Below are 18,113 nucleotides of genomic sequence, written 5' to 3'. Positions count from 1 at the left end.
GAGCTGCCAGTCTCATTCCCATGTGAGCTATTCATCATCACACCACAGGAGGTGAGTGTGTGAGCACATGTCCCTGGGAGCTGAGAAAGCCACTGTTAGAAACGCAGTTCATTTTTGGGAGCTGGTGATATGAGGCGAATAGATCCTGGCACACCTCAGCTGAAAGAGCAAGGAGAAGAAGACCAGGGACTGGCCACTTAGACGTTTGAGAGACTTGCCTGACTGACCCTATCTGGGGAAGACCAAAGTGGAAAGAAAGCCTTTAGCCCTGATTAGAAATTCGACACACCTGGTGAACGCAGGTTTTGAAGCTTGGAAATTGTCATTCTGCAAAAGCAGACAAAACAGACTGGGATGACTGGAGCGCAACAAACAATTACACAAACAAGTGCAAGTGATTTCTGCATTTTTATCTACTATTTTATTCTTTAATTCACTCATATATATGCATTCACTCGCTCATTTATTAGCCTAACATGAACTTAGTATTCCACTTTGTTCATGTTTGATCTCCAGACTATCTTGAGATAACCTACCTTGTGCCTAATCTACTCTTGGGAAGTCAGAGATGTTTTCTTACAAACAAAGGTGTGTGTGTCTGTGTGTAGGTATGTGTGTGTGTGTGTGTGTGTGTGTGTGTGTATGTATGTATATATGTATGTATGTATGTATGTGTGTGTATATGTGTATGTGTGTGTGTATGTGTGTGTGTGTGTGTGTGTGTGTGTGTGTGTGTGTGTGTGATTTTTTTCCTGGGAGGAATATGTACAGAGAGTTCGTGCAAACTACTCACCTTGGTGAGTTGATTTGCGTTCATAAAGCTTATGGAAGAGACCCTGCTTTTACAGCTGATGTCCTCACACTCTTTATTTTGGTGTAAGTTGCTTGTATTAAAAAGAAGCTGAATACCCCAGGCTAGAAAAAGACTCAATTCCTTTAGGAACAGACCATTAAAAAGGAATAAGGTGTGGGCAGGAGAGATGGTTCAGTGGTTAAGAGTACTAGCTGCTCTTCCAGAGAAGCCAGATTCAACTCCCAACACCCACATAGTGACTCACAACCACCTGTGTAACACGGGTCCCAGGGGAGCTGACCCCTCTTCTGGCCTCTGAGGGCCATGCACACTTGTGCTACAGAGACATACATGTAAAACACATGTATATGAAAAATAAAGAAAAGTTTCGTTAAGTTTTAACGTATAACTAGACACAGATTTTCCTCATTTCAGTTATACTTTTCTCAAGGGACTTGCTAACTTATGACAAATTTTAATCGATGAGATTAGTAATGGCAATAACAAGTCGCTTCTTTGTTGAACATACTGGCTTGAGAAGTAATCAATGACCACTTCCTCCATTTCTTCTTAAAATCACTATTGAGAGCTGATCCTTCCAAGTGAAATACTATGCATAGTGAATACAGACATTAACCAGAACCTAGAAGTGAGTGCTTATAAGCCTAAGAAAACTTTGGTACACTTTCTGAAGTCCAAGCCCTGCACCTCTTATACCCCTGACACAATACCCCTAAGAAACTGAACGACATCTCTCTTAAGGGAACTCCGTGACCTGTTGTCATCCAATCCATAAGCAGTCTACAGTAAAGCAGGTTTTAAATGCCTTATAGCTAGGCTCTGGCAAGTCGTTCCACAGACTGTGGGGCTCTGGGGCTCTGGGGCTGACAGATGTGCAATGTCTCCAGATGTTTTTCAGAGAAACACATTGAAATCTCTTATCTGTGACTCAAGTTAACTTAGTAAGAGAAAGAAGATACTGATGACCCTACCACCACCACCAGTGTCCATGGGAAAAAGAAATCTAGAGAATCCAATATATAAGAATCCAATTCCTTCATAACAAAAGAGCCTTGTGTTCTTCTGCCTTGCCGAGGTTCACGGAGCGTACTGATCTGTGTCATAAAAGAGAGTGCAGAATTTAAGGAGACGTTAAGCATCATTGGATCAACCTCTTCACTGAACAATGTACCTTAGAATGTGTCAACCCTTGTACTACTACAAATCCTCCTGTAAGAGCCAAAAACATTCCATATATTAAGATGAGAAAATGTCTGTCAAAATGACTGAAAGGGAGACTTATTTGGTTTTGGAGACTGCGGTCCAAGGCTGTCTTCTTTGCATCCTGGGCCTTTGCAAGGCAGCAACATCATAGTGTAGGAAATATGCTCACTTAATAATAAACAAAAACATGGGGAGGGATGGAAAGGGAGAGGGGAGGGAAGAATCCCATAAGATGCACACACATTCCCCTAGTGTCCCAGTGACCTTTTCCTGTAAATAGGTCCTATTTCTGAAAATACCTATAACTTCCCAATTATATCCTTAAATTATGACTTAATCAATTTATTACTCAGTTGATGGTTAGGTGACAGCTTTCAGAATGCAATCACCTCACAATGGTTGGGATTCACTGGTCAGGTACTAAGTAAGCCTTTAAGACATGGAGTGTTCGGGGGGACATTTTTATATCCAAAACTTAACATTCTGCCCCAAGCTCCCTAAAGGCTTGTGTTCGTATTGTGATGCAAAAAATACATTCGCTACACCCCCAATCTCCAAGAGTCCCAAGTCTCAACATTTACAATGATTTTCGAATTAAAAAAAAAAAAAAAACTCCATAGAGACTCAAAGAAAACTTGTCTGTAAGTCCTTGGAAAATCAAAAGCAAGTTAGCGTGTTTTCAGTGCACTACTATGGAGGGTAAGTGGTCCCATGGCAACAGTGAGGAATAGATCAATCAGGATGGCGCCACCTGAGGTGAACACCGTAGCCCAGAGTTCCACATCCAGCATCTACGGTGGTAGCACGACGCCAGCACCCGCCATCCAGAGGTTGCCACCCACAGGTTTTCTCTCCTGGCTGATGGCGCTTACTGTTTCCGGCTTTCCCCCGCCCCTTGCCAAATGCTCCTAGTTCTTCCTAATTCTGCTTCCCTTTGGCTCCCTCACAACCATGACTTCACCCACACATGGCCGTGCATTCTGTTCTCTTAACGGTTGTTTGCAAGAAGTTTGGTGCTGCAACCACGGCCCGGCCCATTAAGGTCTCTCACTTCAAGTCTAGGTAGAAGATGACACGAGCCGCCATCATGGGCAGCAGGAATAGAATCTTTATTCGCACCAACTTGAGAGACTTTCTGCACTGGTATACTGTTTCCATGTATGATTCCTGTCAGAATTTACTAACTTTATTGAATGGAAAAGTCAGCCGTTTGTTTGAAGAGCCCCTCAGCCTAGGACCATGGCTGCAGCTGTCTCTGACTGCTGCTTCTGAGGAAACAACTTCTTTGTTGACCCCACGTGACAAGCGTACCATTCAGTTTTGATACTGTCTCTGTGATTTTTGTTGTTCTGTGTTTAGTTTCTTGGCTCATGTTATGTCTTCTGCCTGAGTATAACCAGTTACCACTTTTGTGTTAGAGATTCCTCTGGCCTTAAATTTTAGTATAAAGGCCGGGTGTGGTGGCGCACACCTTTAATCCCAGAGCTCAGGAGGCAGAGGCAGGTGAGTCGCTGTGAGTTCAAGTCCAGCCTGGTCTACAAACCGAGTCCAGGATAGCCAAGGCTACACAGAGAGACCTTATCTCTAAAAATAAATAAAGCAAAAAAAAGTTTAGTATAAATATTTCCATGGAACCCCACCTACTACCTAATAATTTAAAAAAAAAACCACACAAAACAATAGTTCTATAAACTCTCACATAACTCTCATAAGATATACACTTTAAATGTAAAATATAATTATGTTATTTTTATTTGATGTGTATGGGTGTTGTGCCTGAATGCATGCCTATGCACCACTTGGGTACAGTGCTCATAGAGGCCCAACGAGGGCATCAGATTCCCTGAAACTGGGGTTACAGATGGTTTCGAGCTGCCATGTAAGCTTGCACCAAGGAACTGAACCTGCGTCTTCTGGTGGAGCCATCAGTGCTCATTGCCACTGAGCCGTATCTCCAGTCCCAATTGTTCTAATAATTAAGCACATCATTATTCTCTTTAAATTGGCTTCTGCATACTTAATTGCCCTATTGTATCATAAGCCCATGAAACCAAAAGTCCTATTGAGCTCACTGTTTCCAAATGCAGAATGTTATTCAAAAGTATAGAACTTCTTTGCTGGGCCCAGTGGCGCACGCCTGTAATCCCAGCACTCGGGAGGCAGAGGCAGGCGGATCGCTGTGAGTTCGAGGCCAGCCTGGTCTACAAAGTGAGTCCAGAACAGCCAAGGCTACACAGAAAAACTCTGTCTCAAAAAACCAAAAATCAATCAAACACCAACCAAACAAATAAACTACAGAACTTCTCCTGAGTGTAACAGACTAGCAAGGTAAACCAGGGACCCAGGTGTGGGGGGTGCTCATATGGACTGAATTTAAATTATCTATGCTCATCGGAACTTGAAGAGTCCTGTGAGGGAGAATCACAGGGAAGGGAAGGGAAGCAAATATTTTTTTTACCATGGCAGGATTTGTGAGCTGTGAGTGTGAGCAGAGGGAAATCTCTGGGCTTTCTGCTGTGGAAGACTCTGGCTGGTGACAAAGAAACAAAAACATTTTTTTGCTGTTGTTGATGCTTGCAGGAAGGGGCTCTTCAAACAAGTGGCTGCTTTTTCCACTCAATAAATGTAGTGAATTTTGACAGGGATCCATGAGCCGATGCGTAATGTAAGGAACGAAGCTGGGAACCTGCACTGAGGTGGAGGCAGTGAAGGACTGGGGACTTTACCAGCATTATGTTACAAAATGAAATATCAGGAGAAAATGTAATTTGTTAGACACTAAATAATGGTTATTTTGGGGGAGAGTTCTAACTGGCAGTCCTAGAAAATCTGTCAGTCTTAAGAATAGAGGTTACATGAATGTGTGTGTGTGTGTGTGTGTGTGTGTGTGTGTGTGTGTGTGTGTGTATCTGTATTTAAGATTTTAGTAGTTTTATACTCATTTATTTAATACAAATAAAAGTAAAGAGACCATTAAGTGGTATCAATGAGTTTGGTAAATTTAATGAAATATATAATATTCATGATGAAAATATAACTAATCAATAAAGAGATGTATCATGTCTGTACACTGGAAGAATTCATTTTGTAGCATGTGTCATTAATCCTTAAATTGGCTAAGACATGGTGTTGGAACTACATTATTTGACATATTGACTTTCCAAAGGCAGGTGGTACCAGATGGTGGTGGGACTGTACATACCGAGGGACTCTTTATAAACTACTGTGGAAAAATAAACTCATAAACTCTGAAACCTGAGCTCATATATAGCCATATCTCAACAACTTGGCTTTTTAGACACGACAGAAGTGAACACTCCTGGCTGCTAACGTGTGTGTGTGTGTGTGTGTGTGTGTGCGTGTTAGCATTCATTCTAATAAGCCCATCTGAAAACCTCACAAATTTCCACTGGCAAAAAGGTGTAGCCAAATTAATCATAATATTTAATTCTATGATGTATACCACAAAACACCCACAACCCTGAGAGGAAGTAGATGGTGAAAGCTAGTACTGCAAAGTCAAGCGACAGGAAGATGTGCTTCCGAAGGGGCTAGTGTCGTTTTGTCTAAACACATGTGGTCACCTTGCGGAAAGTAGCTATCTGTGTCCATTTCTGTGCGTATTTCTGAGCTTTCAAACATTACATAAAGTTTAAAAGGATCAAGGCAGCATCTGAATAATGTTTTAAGCATTTTTTTTCCCTCATTACTCAGGGCAGAATTCACCAGTTACCCACCTGCGTCACACCTGCAAACCCTATCCACACAGCAATAAAACTAAAGCATTTCTGTACTTCCTAGTGATGCCGAAGCAGGGCAGGCCGGAGGCATTCTTCTGTTATTGTCCCTTCTCACCGTTCCACATGCCTAGAAAAATCCTCTCCACCCTAGAAGCAAAACAAAGCCCCACCTTACCCACCTGTCATAAACCTGACAGTCTCAAATTCTCTCCTTTGGATAGGAACCCCTCAGTTGCCTGTTTCCCAGCCAGGGGAGCTCCGGACTACATCACAAGATAGATCGATTCAGGTTCTGGCTGGGCTCCTAACCAGATCTGTGACTTTGAACAGCATTCGTAACGTTAGTCCGCAGAACTGTAGAGCGAGAGACTGTGTTAGAAGCTTTCTCCCTACCTTACACTTAGGCGGATCCTTGAATTCTTTGAGGTGTTTGAATTTTTTTTTTTTATCCTATGCTCAACTCCACCCTCTCACTCACTCCACTGAGGTGTAGTTGGTAGTCTCCTAACAAACGGCGTGCAGTGTTTGGGGCTAACATGAAGCACAGAAAAATAGTGACTAAATGAGTGGGTGGAGGAAGCTCAGATCCCGTGAGGCGTTTCAGACTGGGCTTTAGGTAGCTTCAGAAAATAAAAATTTGCTTTAAATTTTGTAGACAAGAAGGAGAATGACGGCCTGGAAACAAGTGAGCTCTGTGGCTGCAGGAGACACAGAAAGAGACCTCTGGCCTCTCCGTGTTGGTCTAAATGCAGCTCGTGACTTTTCCTCTGTGAGGTAGCGCAAATTCCCCCGCTCCTCACCGGGGCGCTGACAGCGACCTTTATTGCTGCTGTGGACAGAGAGGCTAGGTAACACTGCTCTCCTCTCCTTTCCCCGTGTTAGCCCTTCAACCCCAAAGCAGCTATCAAAGGATTTTCACTTTCATTTTGGCTTTTTATCCCTTTTAAGATAGTTTTATTGAAATATGACTCATATGCCATATAATTCACCCATTTAGAGTATTGAGCATGGCTCTAGGTATACCCAGAGCTGTACAGCCGTCACCACTGTCTGCCTTACAGCATGTCATCGCACAAACAGGACTCTGCGCACACTAGCAGTCACTTCTCATTTTCCTCCCTTGTCGCGTTCCTGCCTGCTCCTAACCCCAGCCAATTATCCACTTTTCATCTCTTCATATTGGCCTATTATTTGCTTGTATTTCAAAGTACTCTCTTGTTTAGCCACCACTGCACACTCCTCAGGATCTCCTCCCCCAGTAGCCGTACAGATATCCTAGGTTACCATGGTTATGTTCCGCGTTCCTAAATGCAGCCCTGTTAGGTAAAGTTGCACAGTGTCTACATAACAGTTTTTTTCTTTGGCCATCATTGGCTGGTGAGCAGTGGGGCTGCTCACCACCCTCTAAGCACTGTGACTAGAACTGGGGAATCTCATCTACATTATTTTATTTTATTTTGTTTGTAAACATGTCACACAGAACTGAGCCATACACTGCTTCCCAGGAAGGCTATGCTGACTTTCTCACATGCTAGGGTTCTCTTATCTCCGCACTCTAACCAACATTTGCATTTGCTTTTTGAAATAATAGCCGTTCTAACAGGCACAAGGTGACATTTCATCCACAGTGGATTTGACTTGAACTTTCTTGGTGATCACGGGTGAAGTTTTCATGTGTCTGTTTGTCACTTTGATACAGTCTATTCAGCTTTCTTACCTGTTTTTCATCATGGTCCTTTCTTGCTGTATAGTAGAATGCCTTACGAATTTAAATATAAACTAACATTAATTCCTAGTTAGGAAAGGTCTCAACTTGGTTGATGGCTTCCTGTGATGGGTAGGAGCATTTAGTTTTATATAATTCCACTTATCTGTCATTGTTACCTGTGCTTTTAAGATAATAGTTTTAAAAATTCACTGTGCAGACTGGTTTTGTCATGAATTTTCCTTCATGTTTTCTCTGGTGCCTGTATTTCCTTATTACTTTGGTCCTCAAAGGTTTTTCTTTGGCCTATGCAGAAGATCCTTGGAGACTAGCAATTTGTCCTCTAGCATAGCAATCTCTATACCGTGGACATGGTAGTGTCTTGAAAGGTGACATGGGATCATCTCCTGGCTCTAGGCTACTGGCTCTAGGCCTAGACATGCTAAACTAGCCTGGGCTTGCCCTTTGATGGTTCCCTGAGGGAGAGTGAGGAGCATGGGCGGATGGAAGTACTTAGCCTTCCTTAGATGGAACTTAATTGTGTCACAAGGCTCCCAGTGTCCTTGGGCCAAACACCCACACTCAAAAGCACCTAGACTCATCAACATCAACATCTTCCCAGGTACCTTAGCACCCACCTGAGTGGGTGCTTCACAGGACCCAGATTATGATGCTGGGTTAAAAAGAAGTTGATACTTCTTTTTAGAGTAGTGGCTTTTCAAGACCACCTTTATCAGAGGACTCTAAGATATATGCATATATAGGCACATACACTGATTAAAGAAAATGACGATGAAGCTTGGACATGTACATTTTTGAAGACACCAGATGATGTCATTTGTAATCCGGAAGGAAGAGGCATTGTGCTTACAGTCAGCTGCTGCTCAAATTGTCCGAACCTGGAAACCACCCAAGGCACATTTTCTAGAAACATGAGTCCGTAGGCTCTTGTCTTAGTTATCCATCTCATTAGAATTAATACCATTTCCTAATAGTCTTTCATTAGAATTAATATTAATTCCATAGAAAATATTAACATAAAAATAAAATCACACCTGAAGCAACATTCTAAAGAGACTCTTACTCTTGGGCCGGTTTGGGAAACTCTCTTCCTCAGATGTGCTTTAGTTCATAGATTGTTGCCTATGTCTCCACTAGACTTCTCAAAGCTGGGATCCCATGCTCGTCCTCTGGCTCTCATTCAGAAACTATGTGTTCAGTGAGTGAGTGACTGCTTCAAAAATGAAGAAAATGAAAGAATTTTCTGAGTCACTAGAAATGAGTTTCTAATAATAGCTGTGGCTCAAACCCTGAGGAAAAATGCACTTGCTATCTTCTGTCCACTGCTGTGTGCTAGTCACCGTAGAGTTGCTTTGCATAGGTAATCGCATGTAATAACAGTTCTGAAGGCAAATATTATCATTCCTAAGATACAGGTAAGATAAACCCAATTTCAGGGGCCTTGGCCTCATAGTATTGGGTGTGCATCTTGGCTGTCACCTAATTGCCCACAACTTCTCAAAAGACTTTGTGCCTCAGCTGCCATGTCTCCATTTCCTACACTGCTGTGGTGGGGGATGAACGTCATGACAATCATTATCAGAAGCTCTCTGACATCACAGATGTAACTAGTAAGGCACCGAGTGGAGATTTCAAGCCTGTGGTCTACAGAGGGTGCCACACACTCTGTGGGAACTTGCTGAGGAAGCACAATTGCACAAATAAGAGAAGGGAAGAGCAGCCATAGAAAGCACACTGACCTCTCATGGTTCCTTAATGACAGATACTCTCTGTAGAAAACTTCTAGGCTTATGTTCGTCCCTCAACAGTCCATGGGGTAATGAAGGCTCTGAGCAAGAGTGCGTCAGGCAAAGCCTCCAATGCTCTCTGTAGTCTCAGTATCTTCTGATCGCCTGTACACAGAGGATTCCATCAGTGGAGATGTGTGGCCAGGTTATGACCTGGTCATAGCTTCTTCTAAGAGTAACTTTCTGTAGCACTGCACATAGGTGTCAAGGGACTGTAACACAGCACAGCTCATCTTTATGAACTCCTGGAAAGTTAATGACTTCTCTGCCTCTGTTTCCCTAACCAGGGCATGTTCAGGTCATGGAATGATCAACATTGACTTAAGCCATCATCTGATCTTGAAAGCAAAGAGTATGCAGTCCTTGTCACTACCTAATAACTTGAGATAAAGTTGGAAAAAGGCAAACCTGAAAGTTGGGTGAAAATGCATAAAGGAGCTAACCCAAATCACAGAGGCCAAGAATGTTAGAAGAAAGATGCTTATCTGAAGGAGGGAGGTGGAAACATTGTTAATAGGAGGAAGGGTTCAAGTATTTGAAGCATCATGTCATGTCATCTTTGTCACAATTCCATGAGTATAGTAAATCTCATTTAAAGATGAGGGCATTAAGCTATAGAAAAGTGAGGTAAGTTGTCCAAGGTAAACTGACTAATAAAGGCATAAAGAGCTGGACCAAAGTTGACTAAGTCTGCCTTTCTCTTCTCTCACCTTGAAGCAAGAAAAACAAGGCTGAGATTTCAGAGATGGAAAGAGAAAGGGAGAATTCAAGATTGGTTTGTCCCAAGAGAAACAGTGGCGAGAAGAGAACATCAGGAGTTCAGGCTCTGTTCAAATTGGCTCACAATCTGTGCAGCTTGAAGTGAGCCCCTCCCAGACCTTGTCCTTCCTCTGTTGAGGGCCAGGGGTTGTGTAGAGAGTCCCTAGTATTCAGTTCATGTGCTCACTTTTCTCCCAACACCTGGAATCAAACCCAAACTCTGTCTGCTTGGCCCAAAGTGTTCAGGATAAAGCTATTGATGCTTTATTTCAAAGGAAGGTGCACACATCTGTAGAAACAAACAAACAAGCGAAAATCTTGAGAGCCTGAATTGAGCAGCCAACACTCTGGTTTTCCATGATCTTTCTGGCAATTAGAAAACAGGCAAAGGTAATATTCTTTAAGACTTACTATTTCTTGATTTGGATGCACTTTAAGTGATCAGACTCACAAGAAACGGTCACAGGAATTAAATTACACATGGCATTCATGAAGTGGAGGGGGTAAGTAAGCCTGGAACCTGGGAAAACCTGACCACCATGCAGTCAATTTGCATAGCTTGGTGAGAGGCACAGCTGCTATCCTATGCACTGCCCAATCAAGTGGCTGGAATTAAAGGGGCCTGCATCTGTGACGGGGAGAAGAGCAGCCCTCTGGGGCCAGTGGAAGATCCCTGGAAAGGCTGGAAATCCTGAGTGATGTGAGAAGCTGGCCAGTTCCCCATCTCTTGTGGAAGTTTATAAGGTGGTGCTCAAGTTGGCCCTGGTGGCAGAGAAACTAAGAATACTGAGGGGGAGGAACTTCCTCTGCCGCTGAGTGGGATTCAGATATACAAACAGGGGGACCAGTGCTAGAGTCACAAAAGAGTTCCAGCGCCTGGAGCTGGGGCCTGCCTCGGGGTGAAGCAAGGGCTAAGGCAGGCAGAAGCGTCGACCTGGAGGCAGGTACCCAGTGAGAAAAGCTCCTTTGGTTCTTAGGTTTGGTTTAGGTTGGGTTGAATTTTCTGTGTGACCCTGGCTGTGCTGGAATTCATTCTCTAAACCAGGCTGGCCTCAAGTACAGAGATCTGCCTGCCTCTGGCTCCCGTGTTGGGATTAAAAGTGTGTGCCAACACTGCCCAGCTCCAACGAAGCCAGAGAAGTTTTCCAACTTTTTGATGCATGGTGTCAGAGAGGTGAGAAGTTGGCTCCTCTGGGGCTGAGAATTTTGCCTGAAGAGAGCAGCAGGCATTCTTGGAGTTCTGGAACTCTAGAAGTTCCTGCTTTTGGGGTGCCTGAGGAAGGAACTTGGAGATAAAGAATTCTAAGTCCAACTGGAGAAGACTAAAATGAGGAAACAGGCTCGTGGTTCAGGTATAGTGTCAGCTCTGCCTCAAGCTCACAGAAAGATGAGTAATGACACTAGGTACCAATAAGGTGGAGGGAAGGGGAAGGCAGCAGGAACATCATCTGTGCCTTGCTGAGTCTCACAACCTCTCCTCAGATTATCCTGAAAGATCTATCACAAAGGAGATGCTCTTTCGTAAGGAACTTCCTAGCCACTGTAGAAGAAGACTCCTGGCTGGAACAGCAGCTTAAAGGTTAAGAGCGCTTGTTACTCTTGCAGAAGACCTGGGTTTGGTCTCCCACAGCACCTACATCATGGCTCACAACCATTCCCAACTCCCAAGGGATCCAACACTCTCTTCTGACCTTTGTGGACGTCAGGCAAACACGGTGCATATATATATATATATATGCTGGTCAAACACTTATACACATGAAGTAAGATAGGTAAAGCAAAAATATTTTAAAGAAGTCTTCAAAGTTCTCTTTTTTTATTCCTTCTTAAGTCTCTGATGGGATTGAAGACCAGATAGTTTAGTTTTACAATGAAGCTTAGTTGTTTAGGGGGGTAAGATGTTTTTAGGTCTACATAGATGTTTTACATTGATAATGACAAGATATGATAGATATTGATTTACATTCAAAATTTTAGATGCACCAAGACAGGAAAGATATTTTATTCAAAGGCTGCCAAATACAAATAGCTGAAGCACTAAGAATGTAACATTCGTATAATTCTTGATTGTGTCATGGTTCTTCTTGCTGTAGGTAGTATATTGTATATATGTGTAATAATATAAATGTATATGTTAAAAATAAAGTAAATTAGTAAAAAATAAAATATAATGTGGCACACACCTGTAGCCCCAGCACTTGAGGAGGCAGAGACAGGCGGATCTCTGTGAGTTCGAGCCCAGCCTGATCTACAAAGAATGTCCAGGACAGCCAAGGCTACACAGAGAAACCCTGTCTTGAAAACAAAAGTCTTACCCTTCCTCCCTCCCTCCCTCTCTCCCTCCCTCCCTCCATCTCTCCCTCCCTCCCTCCCTCCCTCCATCTCTCCCTCTGTCTCTCCCTCCCTCCCTGCCTCCCTCCGTCCCTCCCTCTGTCTCTCCCTCCCTCCCTCCCTCCCTCCCTCCCTCCCTCCCTCCCTCCATCTCTCCCTCTGTCTCTCCATCCCTCCCTTCCTTTGTTCATTCACTCACGCTTCAAGTCTACAATTGCCACTCATTGAGCAGATACTACACACCAAGCAGCATGTTTCCGTGATTGAGAACTAGCGGCTATTGGGACAGAGCAGAAGGATGATCGTGGCTCAAGTTCACAAGAGGTGAGCTCGCTGCGCAGCTGGCAAGTGCTTCAAAAACATTCAGGCTGTGATTGTGCAGGGGAGGGGACAGAGGTGTGGGATGAAGAAGAGGCACCATCTACACACAAGCTGTGAGATAATCTAGACGTTCCGAAGGCCACGCCCTTTAACAGATAGCGCTTGGAATGTGGCTCTGAATCAGTGACATGAGTATCATGAGATCGGAAGAAATTGCCAGGGCTGAGGGAGTGCTTCTTTGTCTGCCCTCAGAAAGCACACACGTCTCTGTGGCAGGGGGAATCCACACAAAATGACCATCGTGAGGGGAGCAGACTTCCTGGTAGATGTTCGGATGTGTCCCATCCTCGCCATATCACTGTGATATCTTAAAACCTCCTCCTGAGTAAAACCAAATTCCAGGTAGTCTTTTTAGGGGCACAAGAGATGGTTCAGGGGGTGAGAACACTTGCGTTCAGTTCCCAGCACCCACATGGCGCCCCAACACCATCCCTAACCCAAGTTCCATGGAATCTGCCATCTTCTGCTGACCTTTATGGTGCCTGTAATAAGTTTCATGAAGGCAGAACTCATACGCACTAAATAAATAAATCTGAAACTGTCAATTTAGAATCATGGCCTTTTCCTTCCTCTCCCAGACTCTGACCAGCTGGAGTTTTCAATGGACTATATTATATTTCCTGCCTTCTTTCAAATGGTACCTCTGAGGGCTCTCTAGGCCCAGTTCTGTGCCCGTTCAAACTAATGTTTTACCCATGGTGATGTGTGTTTCTTTTTTATGTAACAAATTTGAACAGTGTCTAAAATGTGCCTGTCATTTCTGTCCCAGGAGCTCTCTGCAGATGAAGCTACCTTTCACGGCAAATGTGGAACCCCTCTGAGAGAGACACTACACCATTTTCAACCGCTGAGGTTGTTGGCTGAGGAAGGCCTCTGATCCATGCTTTCCAGGCTAGCTATTTGAGGATCTTACTGCTCTTTATGCTATTTCATGGTCCTCCTACCTTTTGCAGGTCTAGATATGACTATGGTTTGTCCTCAGAGCCTTATAAACATTTAGAAGTCTTATTTTTTTACTTCACAAGTTCATCTTGGTAACAACTGAGGGCCCTACCACAAGGTAGGCCTCTTTCTGGCTCCCCACAGCTGGGCGTGGTGGTGCACGCCTTTAATCCCAACACTCCAGAGATGGAGGCAGGTGGATCTCTGTGAGTTTGAGGCCAGTCTGGTCTACAAAGCGTGTCCAGGACATCCAGGGCTGTTACACAGAGAAACCCTGACTCGAAAAACCAGACCAAACCAAACCAAACCAAAACAACAACAAACCTCCATTGTTGGCCCTAGGATGAAGGTGGTCACAAAAGGCTTTCAGGTGTGGGGAGAATTCAACTGGGCTAGAAAAGAGGATGTAGCCACAGCCAAATGTCTGGGTGGAGTGGGAGGAAAGGTGACCCTGGAAAACTGATCAGCTTTAACAGTTGAAAATTTCAGAAACAGGCTGTAGGGAGAGTGAGAAGCTGTGGTGAGGAAGCAAAACGGGTTTTCCCAGGTTAGGGATCAGCCAGAAAGGGGTGGGGCTGGGGGTGATGCACAAATAAATTTTTAATGTGTATAGTCCCATGGAGGTGGGAGAAAAATGTAAGAAATATAAGGAAAGTTCTGAATCATCCACACCACTTGCAGAGCCTATAACCCATTACTTCTGTATTTCCAGCACACACATTCACTAAGAGACAGCAAGTGCCCACCCTGTTCCCACTTTCCCCTTCCCTTTACTTGTTTACGTGCACACACTATTCTGCCACACAGAGCACAAGGACCAGTCACCTTAAGGAAGACAACAGGAGCAATCACCTTTTCCGACCTCCTCCATGACAGCTCATTAGCCCTCTCCCAACACAAGCATGACACCTGGGCCTGAGGAGGAGGGTGACAGGGAACCCAGGTGACATCATTGTCAAACTGTCGGTGTCATTATATCAGCTGGGTGGTTTCCATCACAAAAGCTGAGTCAGAGGGTGAACTAGGGGAGGAGGGTGAGTCATGGGTGACTGGTAAGAAATGAAAACAGAGCATCTGGGGCAAGTGTGTTTCCTGGAGGTGTTCTTCCTATAAAAGCCAGCTGGCCACTGCCTTCACACAGAATCTACGCTAACAGCGAACCCGGTCTCCTCTGAGCATTAGGTAAATCTCTGCTTGCAACTGGTTTTAAATTCTGGCTTATTTTTCACTATGGGAAACTGTAAAATGCCAATGTCCATGAAAGAGTTGATGTGGGGAGCTACTCAGAGTTAGAGAATGCTAGCATTGCTTGTTTAAATTATAGCCCAGTTTGGGTCTGAAGGGAACTTCAGAGATGGCTCAGTCAGCCACCTTAGTGGACAACCATAGAATCAGAGATCAGGCCAGGGGAAGGAAGAATCTACTCAAATGTTCACCAAAGATCAGCAGGACAGAGGTTAAGGTTTAGGTCCAGAGAGCTGTCAGAGTTACTGTAGTTCTTACTGGGGGCAACCTCAATATAGGAATGTAATTCATTAAGTGGATCTGCCAAGCATTTCTTTTCAGGCCAGTATGGAACTTCTAGTCTGGCAGAGAAGGCGACACGTGTGATGCTGAGATGTCACGTATAGGCAGTGCTAGTGTGAGAAGTAGTGGTGAGGAGGGCTGTGAGGGGAGGCATGGCTCAAAGATAGCCCCTTAGTGGTGGCGCATTCAGAGAACTATAATGGAAGAGCATTTGGTAAGCTAAAATGGAAATGGAAAAAAAATCTATAGGAAATCCATAGGAGAGAATAAACTGGAAAAGGCAAAACCATATGGGTGTGGATTAATATGCGGGTCCCACTGTGATTTATTTCACAAAGAGGTTGGAATGTTGCTGCCTGTGCTGGCGCCATGTTACAGATGTCCTGGTGTGTGGGCTCACATAGCAGAAGGCCTGGTTTTCAAAGACACTTTATTGCTTTTTTAAAAAGTTGCTATTAATGTTGTTGTTAGGATAAAGACATAGACCATAGTGTGAGATTTTCTGTACATATGTCTCATTGAACTTTTCTTTTTTCACACTTGGATTGGAGCCTCTTCAATTAGGTATGTAACGTGACCAGGGAAAATGAGAGTAAGGAAAGAACCCACTGAGATGGGCCAGAGGAAGCCACTTGCCTCATCCTCTTGAAAAGGTCCAGAAATTACCATATTGTGTTACTTTCAAGTGTGGAAATCAACATGGAGATGGGGCTCTTTCCTCTAAAGGGGCCTGAAATTAAATTCACTTGACATCAAAGGTACCTTCTTTCTCAGTTAATCACTAAACTGACTTTTCCATTTCCAGGACCAAGTGCCACCTTAACCATGAGTTCCCACCAGCAGAAGCAGCCCTGCACTGTACCCCCTCAGCTGCACCAGCAGCAGGTGAAACAGCCTTGCCAGCCACCACCCCAGGAACCTTGCGGTCCCAAAACCAAGGAGCCCTGCAACCCCAATGTTCCTGAGCCCTGCCAGCCTAAGGTGCCTGAGCCCTGCCAGCCCAAGGTGCCTGAGCCCTGCCAGCCCAAGGTGCCTGAGCCCTGCCAGCCTAAGGTGCCTGAGCCCTGCCAGCCCAAGGTGCCTGAGCCCTGCCAGCCCAAGGTGCCTGAGCCCTGCCAACCTAAGGTGCCTGAGCCCTGCCAGCCAGTTGTTCCCGAGCCCTGCCCCTCAACTGTCACTCCAGCACCGTACCAGCAGAAGACAAAGCAGAAGTAATGCTGTCCTCAGCCTTGAAGACCCGGTCAGCGGGTGCAGAGCCACCTTTCCATTCTCCTCATGAGCCCCGTTGCCCTGGGCTTCACATGCTGTGACCTTCCGTCCTAATCCCTCCCTCTTGGGGCCAGCGCTCCTGAGCCCCTCAACAAGACCCAAAGTCTCATTGGGTGGCTAATCTTCCCAGGGCTCAGGGTTCACCTGAAGCGGGACGGGCATTGACACAAGTGAATTTTCGATGTTCTTCCCCCATTAAAAACATTTTAACTCTATAGCTGGCCATATGTGTGTCAATGGGTAATTGGACTGTCATTACTTTCTCAGTATGAAGCTGGAACTAGCACAGCAAAACCTAGTCAGTAGGTCTATGGCTAAAAGATGCCCAGTTTTGTGGCTGAGTGTGTGGGACTGGTGTGTGTGTGTGTGTGTGTGTGTGTGTGTGTGTGTGTGTGTGTGTTATGCACACAGAACACACTGGGCGCTGGTACAAGAATAACCAAGGCCACTGGGTGTCTATTATGTTGGGAAGCCGCGGCTACGGCAGGGTTTTCTTCCTTCACCTGAGTGGGTCATGACCACGGGTGCCTCCTGCCTGCTCTGACTCATCACTGGCTCCGACGTTTTGCCCCCAGGTTGTGATTATTCTGTTTAGTTGAATCTCTTTAAACTGTTTCAAAGAAGCAATGCTTGTGTGTGTGTGTGTTTGAGCCTGCTTATTTGTTCTCCATTAATCTTCCCTTTCTGACACCCACAACGCAGAGTGCCAAACACAGAAACGCATTCTGACCTCAAACACATGCCTACCAAGTACACACAGGGGAAGAATCCCTCACCTAGACATGGAGACACATCCCCACACGGTGAGACTTCCACGTGGAAACCATCCAGCATCCAGCACACACTCTAGACACACCACTGCAGTCATTCCTCCTCGAGCACGGATCCTCCCTGAGGATGGAGCCTGCCGTCATCGGAAGAGCAGCCTAAGACTGAGGGGGACCTCCTCCCCCCTGAATATGATCAAGTCTCAGTCACAGTCATAAGGGAGGGGAATAGGGTGAAAGCGGGAGGGAGGGAGGGAGGAATGGGAGGATACACGGGATGGGATAACAATTGAGATGTAATATGGATGAATTAATAAAAAAATTATAATGCAATGAAAAAGAGTTAGGCAAGAACATTGGTAGTTAGATGATAAATCTGAAGAAATCATCATAAAAACAGCATAAAATATTTAAAAATTCTTATATAAGAAAATATTATGCAATATCAAAATATGAAAGAATGAGAATTTTCTGCTGGAGCATGTGAGACTGAATTTGTCATGTAAGGAATAACAGTGACTGGGACGTAGACAGAATAATTTTAAATGTTAATGAAAACTTTTTGGTCCCCGTGCCTCCCCACGCCAACAATCCCTCCCTTACCTGTCTTTCTCCCTGTCTCATCCTCCTTTCTCTCTTTCTCACATTTATACACATTATCATTGTGCTTTTTTTACCTCTCTAAATAAAACTTTAGGGGGAAAAAAGCATCAGTGAAAAGGAGGGAAGAGAAAGTGCCCACAGGTTTGAGGGGATAGATTAGTGAAGATAAGGCCCCAAACCCATAAAGTCATGTGTGAGTAGGTTAGTGTGACATAAAATATTGGATTAAGGGAGTTTTAAGGGGTGTCTAGTTCCTGCTCCAGA

The 18,113-nt window shown here is 44.5% G+C and overlaps 1 protein-coding gene across 2 annotated transcripts; it reads left to right on the top strand.

Moving 5' to 3' along the window:
• The first annotated feature begins 14,717 nt into the window (after positions 1–14,717).
• LOC311589936 (uncharacterized protein) lies at positions 14,718–16,694 on the top strand. 2 transcript variants are annotated; one of them, XM_084768679.1, is made up of 2 exons: positions 14,718–14,865; positions 16,016–16,694. In XM_084768679.1, the coding sequence occupies exon 2, from the start codon at positions 16,036–16,038 to the stop codon at positions 16,423–16,425; it is 390 nt and encodes a 129-aa protein (XP_084624805.1). In that variant the 5' UTR covers positions 14,718–14,865; positions 16,016–16,035; the 3' UTR covers positions 16,426–16,694. The 2 variants fall into 2 exon arrangements, with proteins under 2 accessions (XP_084624805.1, XP_084624806.1); XM_084768680.1 differs by lacking the exon at positions 14,718–14,865 and adding an exon at positions 14,961–15,863.
• The last annotated feature ends 1,419 nt before the right edge of the window (positions 16,695–18,113 follow it).

This window comes from Acomys minous (assembly GCF_964271855.1).
Source record: "Acomys minous genome assembly, chromosome: 19".
Taxonomy (NCBI): Eukaryota; Metazoa; Chordata; class Mammalia; order Rodentia; family Muridae; genus Acomys; species Acomys minous.
Note: the sequence above shows the minus strand (reverse complement) of the source record. Positions and strands in the feature narration are given on the sequence as shown.

What these genes read in the sequence shown, in the direction of transcription:
- LOC311589936 (XM_084768679.1), top strand. Translation starts at nt 16,036, where the DNA reads ATGAGTTCCCACCAGCAGAAGCAGCCCTGCACTGTACCCCCTCAGCTG.